General features: G+C 36.4%; 1 protein-coding gene across 1 annotated transcript in view; it reads right to left on the bottom strand.

Moving 5' to 3' along the window:
- PTPN4 (protein tyrosine phosphatase, non-receptor type 4 (megakaryocyte)) overlaps positions 1 to 4,508 on the bottom strand; it is a 222,426-nt gene that overhangs the window by 87,854 nt on the left and 130,064 nt on the right. Inside the window, exon 11 of the mRNA XM_006868745.1 lies at positions 3,750 to 3,922. Coding sequence (XP_006868807.1) covers positions 3,750 to 3,922 — 173 coding nt within the window. The remainder of the gene's footprint in view (positions 1 to 3,749; positions 3,923 to 4,508) is intronic.

The following is a 4,508-nucleotide window of genomic DNA, read 5'->3' as shown; positions in this document are numbered from 1 at the left end:
AGGAGCAGAAAGCCTCATCTTTCTCCGCAGAACAGCTGGTAGTTTCAAACTGCTGACCGTGAGGTTCACAGCTCGATTCGTAACCACTACGCTACCAGAGCTCCTTACTCACCACATTGTTGTTGTTATGTGCCATGGAGTCAGTTCTGACTCATAGAGACCCTGTAAAGGGTTTCCGAGGCTGTAAATCTTTACAGGAGCAGAATTAGGGGTGAGTTAATTGTTTGACCAAATATAATTGATTAATTTTTGTATGGCTCACATATGATGTTATAAATTTTGGCAGAACAAAGGTTTCCCACCCCTGCTTTACAGCGCAAAATTGTGAGAGAGAGAAGAGGTTGTTAGCAGACAGTGAGTCATAACTCATGGTGACCCCAACGTACAATAGAACAAAATATTGTTCCTGCTCTAGCTTCCAGATGGTTGGTATGCTTGAGCTCCTACTTGCTGCCACCATGTATCTTGAGTGTCTTTTGATCTAGGGGACTCATTCTCTAGCATGCTATCAGGTCATATTCCATTGTGTTCCATAGAGATTTCATTGTCTGATTTTCAGAGGTAAATTTCCAGGCCTTCTGTCCCAGTTAATCTTAGTCTGGAAGTTCAGCTGAAACTTGACCATCATGGGTGAACCTGCTGGTATTTAAAATATTGGTGGCATAGAAGAAGCCCTGGTGGCACAGTGGGTGGCTAGCCTCAAGGTTAGTGGTTCAAACCCATTAGCCCCTTGTGGGAGAAAGATGAAGTTGTCTGCTGGTGTAAAGATCTGTTGTTGTTGTTAAATGCTGTTGAATCTGTTCTGACTCATAGTGACCCTGTACAGGGTTTGTGAGGAGTGGGTGGTGGGTTTGAACCGCTGACCTTGTGGTTAGCAATTCAATATTTATCTTACAGCACTATGTTGCTGTTGTCAGGTGCCATCGAGTCAGAACCAACTCATAGTGATCCCATGCACAGCAGAACGAAACAATGTCCGGTCCTGGGCCAACCTCACTACCGCTGCCACACTTGAGTCCATCAATGATGCCACCTGGCTGATCCATCTCGTTAGGGGTCTTCCTCTTTTTCTCTGACCCTCCACCTTACCCAGCATGACATCCTTCTCCAGCGACTGTTTCCTCCGGACAATATGTCCAAAGTATGAGAGATGAAGCTTAGCCATCTTGGCCTCCAAGGAGCACTCTGGCTGCACTTCTTCCAAAACATTTACTTATGAAGATCAAAGAGCTCAGCCTTCAATATGGATTGCATCTCAATGTCAAGAAAACAAAAATACTCACCACTGGACCAATATACAACATTTTTATCAGTGGAGAGAAGATTGAAGTTGTCAAGGACTTCATTCTTCTTGGATCAACTATCAACACTTGTAGAAGCAGCAGTCAAGAGATCAAACGATGTATCGCATTGGGCAAATCTGCTGCACAGGAACTTTTTAAAGTATTGAAGAGCAGAGATGTCAGCTGGCGGACTAAGGTGCGCCTGACCGAAGCCATGGTGTTTTCAATACAGCACTATACAGTCTTGGAAAGCCTATGGAGTAGTTCTACCCAGCTACATAGAGCCGCTATGAGCTGGATGATTTGATGGCAGTGCAGTGGATTTTGGTGGCATAGCTTCTGGGACCATAGTAACACTCAGGCTACAACAGTACAATAACTGTAACTGACTAATGGGTGGTGGGAGGTAACTACAGTCCTTACACAATAAACCAAGTTGCCACTTACTTAGGAATATATATTAAGCTCATTGAGGGAATACTCTAAGGATTATACGGTGCTCTCATTTCACACAGAATCTTGGAGATTCCTTTATTTTGAGATTTAGTACCAGCAGGTAGGGCTATCTGCTTTTATCTTGACTTTAGGATTTGGTCTGATATTTTCTTCCTCAATCTATTTACTTTTAAATTTGTAAGTATTTGTTACCTTCAATTTATTAGTTTTAATTTCAGTAAAGTGTAATAGGAACTAAATATGGCAGCAATATTACTTGAGAATGTTTTGTGCATTTACTTCTTTTTGGGGAGTTTATTATGGACTGAATTATGTGCCACCCACTCCCCCACTATGTGTTACAAATCCTAACCATTGTACCTGTGATGCAATAATTCAATTTGGGAATGGGTTGTCTTCGTTATATTACTGAAATGCTGATCAATATAGTGCATATTTTGAGTCAGTCTTCTTTGAATATGCAAGAAGTTAAACAAGTGAGCACAGCAGAGAAGGGGAAAGAGAGATGCCAAGCCACGTGACAATTGCCCCAGATCAGAAGCTCAGAAGGAACAAGGGCATTCTTCAAGAGCTGATAGAAAGACTACCCTGCCTACACCTAGCATGCTGAGTGTAGACTTCTAACCTCCTAAACTGTGAGGAAACACAAGTTGGTTTACTAAAGCCATCTATTTGTGATATTTCTGTTATAGCTGCACTAGATAATTAAGACACAGACATTTTAATATTCCTAATTCTGTTTAATTATTGTTGGTGAATTTTTAGCCTACCTTTTCTTGCCATTTATTTTAAAATAACAGTACTATATACTGTTATCTTCACTGAGTTGACAAATGGGGCATTTATAGTATAATATAAATATTTAAATAACATATTTTCTGGGCAACATTTAAACATTTTCCTCATGAATATGAAATTAATTAAATGGTCTAATCACTGAAATGAAAAGAAGTGCATGTTTTGTTGAATGTGAAACTGATGATCTGCTCTGTAAGCTTTCACTCAATTCACTCAATGAAAGTTAGAAAATCATAATTTGTGAAGCAGTAACAAAAAAGAAAAGCATTTTTTTAAAAAATGAGAACACCATGTGTATTTTTTCCTACATGATATGATTCCTATTTCAAAATTTATTTAAAAAGTAGCTTTCATGGGCCTTTTAAGAATTCCATAGACAAAATAAATTCGAGCTCAATAATCTAGCTTCTTCAAATTCAGAATTTTGCTGTAAGACTGTTGCCTTCAGGAGGGAAAAACACTGACAAAAAATAACTAATATTATAATTTTAGAAAAAGGAAATTTGATTTTGCCTAATAGCTGTTTGGAATATTTTACAACAAAGAGTTTAAAACAACTCCAAAGACGATAAATATTACACAAAAAAACCCAACTGCCATCAAGTCAATGATGACTCCTAACAACCTTGTAAAGGGTTTCAAAGACTGAAAATCTTTATAAAAGCAGACAACCTTGTCTTTGTCTCGAGGAGTTGCTGGTGGGTTTGAACTGCCAACCTTACAGTTAGCAGTCTAGTGCTTATCCTATACTACCATCAAGACTCCTGAATTCTGGGCAAAAGGACAAAGTAATTGTATACTCAAACAACGGTATCTTGGTTTTTTTTTTTTTACCAATACAAACGGTATCTTAAAATAAAGAAAAATTTCTTGTAAAGATTTAACAAAGACACATGGAAATTTTAACACCTGTGTTGATTAGAAATAAGTAAATACAGATAATTTATGTTAGAAAATAGATAATTATGTTAGAAAATTATGTTAGAAAATGACCCAGAATATAGTCAAAAGATTGGGGCTTTCAAATGCAATGTATGCATCACAAGAACTTCAGAGTTTTTTACTTGATACAGATCTAAGTACCCTACTCCATGAAATTTTGACTCAGTAGATATGGGGAATAACAAAGATTCAATGGCTCCATAAACTATACCTTTATTTTAAAGGAAGGATAAATCCAACAATAAAGACTTATGCAGAAGCAATACTTACCAATACCGGAATTTTGAACCCAAAGTAAAATAATGTGCAAAAAAATTCTTTTGAGGTGGAAGTGGTCTGTCCAAACGGAAAAATGTGTGATGTTCTACACATGCTTTCCACAAATTTTTACATGCTCTGTAATTCACCATATTAAATCCCAATAATGTTTCTCTAGATTCATGCTGTAATAAAGGACAAAATGCAGAAAACACCAGGAAGAGATCAGAATCTAATGCTACAGTACATTTATTTTCTACAAATTCATCTAGCCTTGCCAACACTAATCTAATCTTTTTTGCTTATCCAATCAAAAGAACAGTAAAATTTTTAAATGGCAAAATATGAACCTCATCCAATAATATCACAATTCTTATGAACTTTTACCTGATATCAGAGTTAGAAATTAAGTTTAAAACTTTGATATATGTATATTTCAAAATTTATTACCTATTCCATTTCAAGATACAATGCTGCTCTATAAAAATTTTAAGATACATTATATCAAGCCTTTTAACAACACTCCTAATTCTGTAAACTTCTCTAGACTGTAAATCATTAAATTCAGCACCTCTGAACGCTATTATAAAACTCAACTTTTAAGTTAGCTAACAAAAGAATAGAAGCATTCTTAATTTCTCTAGAACTTTGGAACAAATTACTGTTTCTAAAAAATAGTTTTATTGCAGTAAACCATCAAAGCACACCTCATAAATGTACAACTTTATTTTTCATACAATGAACACAACCATTTAACCTCCACCCAAATAA

The sequence above is a fragment of the Chrysochloris asiatica genome, unplaced genomic scaffold, assembly GCF_000296735.1.
Source record: "Chrysochloris asiatica unplaced genomic scaffold, ChrAsi1.0 scaffold00123, whole genome shotgun sequence".
Classification (NCBI taxonomy): domain Eukaryota; kingdom Metazoa; phylum Chordata; class Mammalia; order Afrosoricida; family Chrysochloridae; genus Chrysochloris; species Chrysochloris asiatica.
The sequence above is the reverse complement of the archived record's forward strand: the minus strand, read 5'-3'. Positions and strand labels throughout refer to the sequence as shown.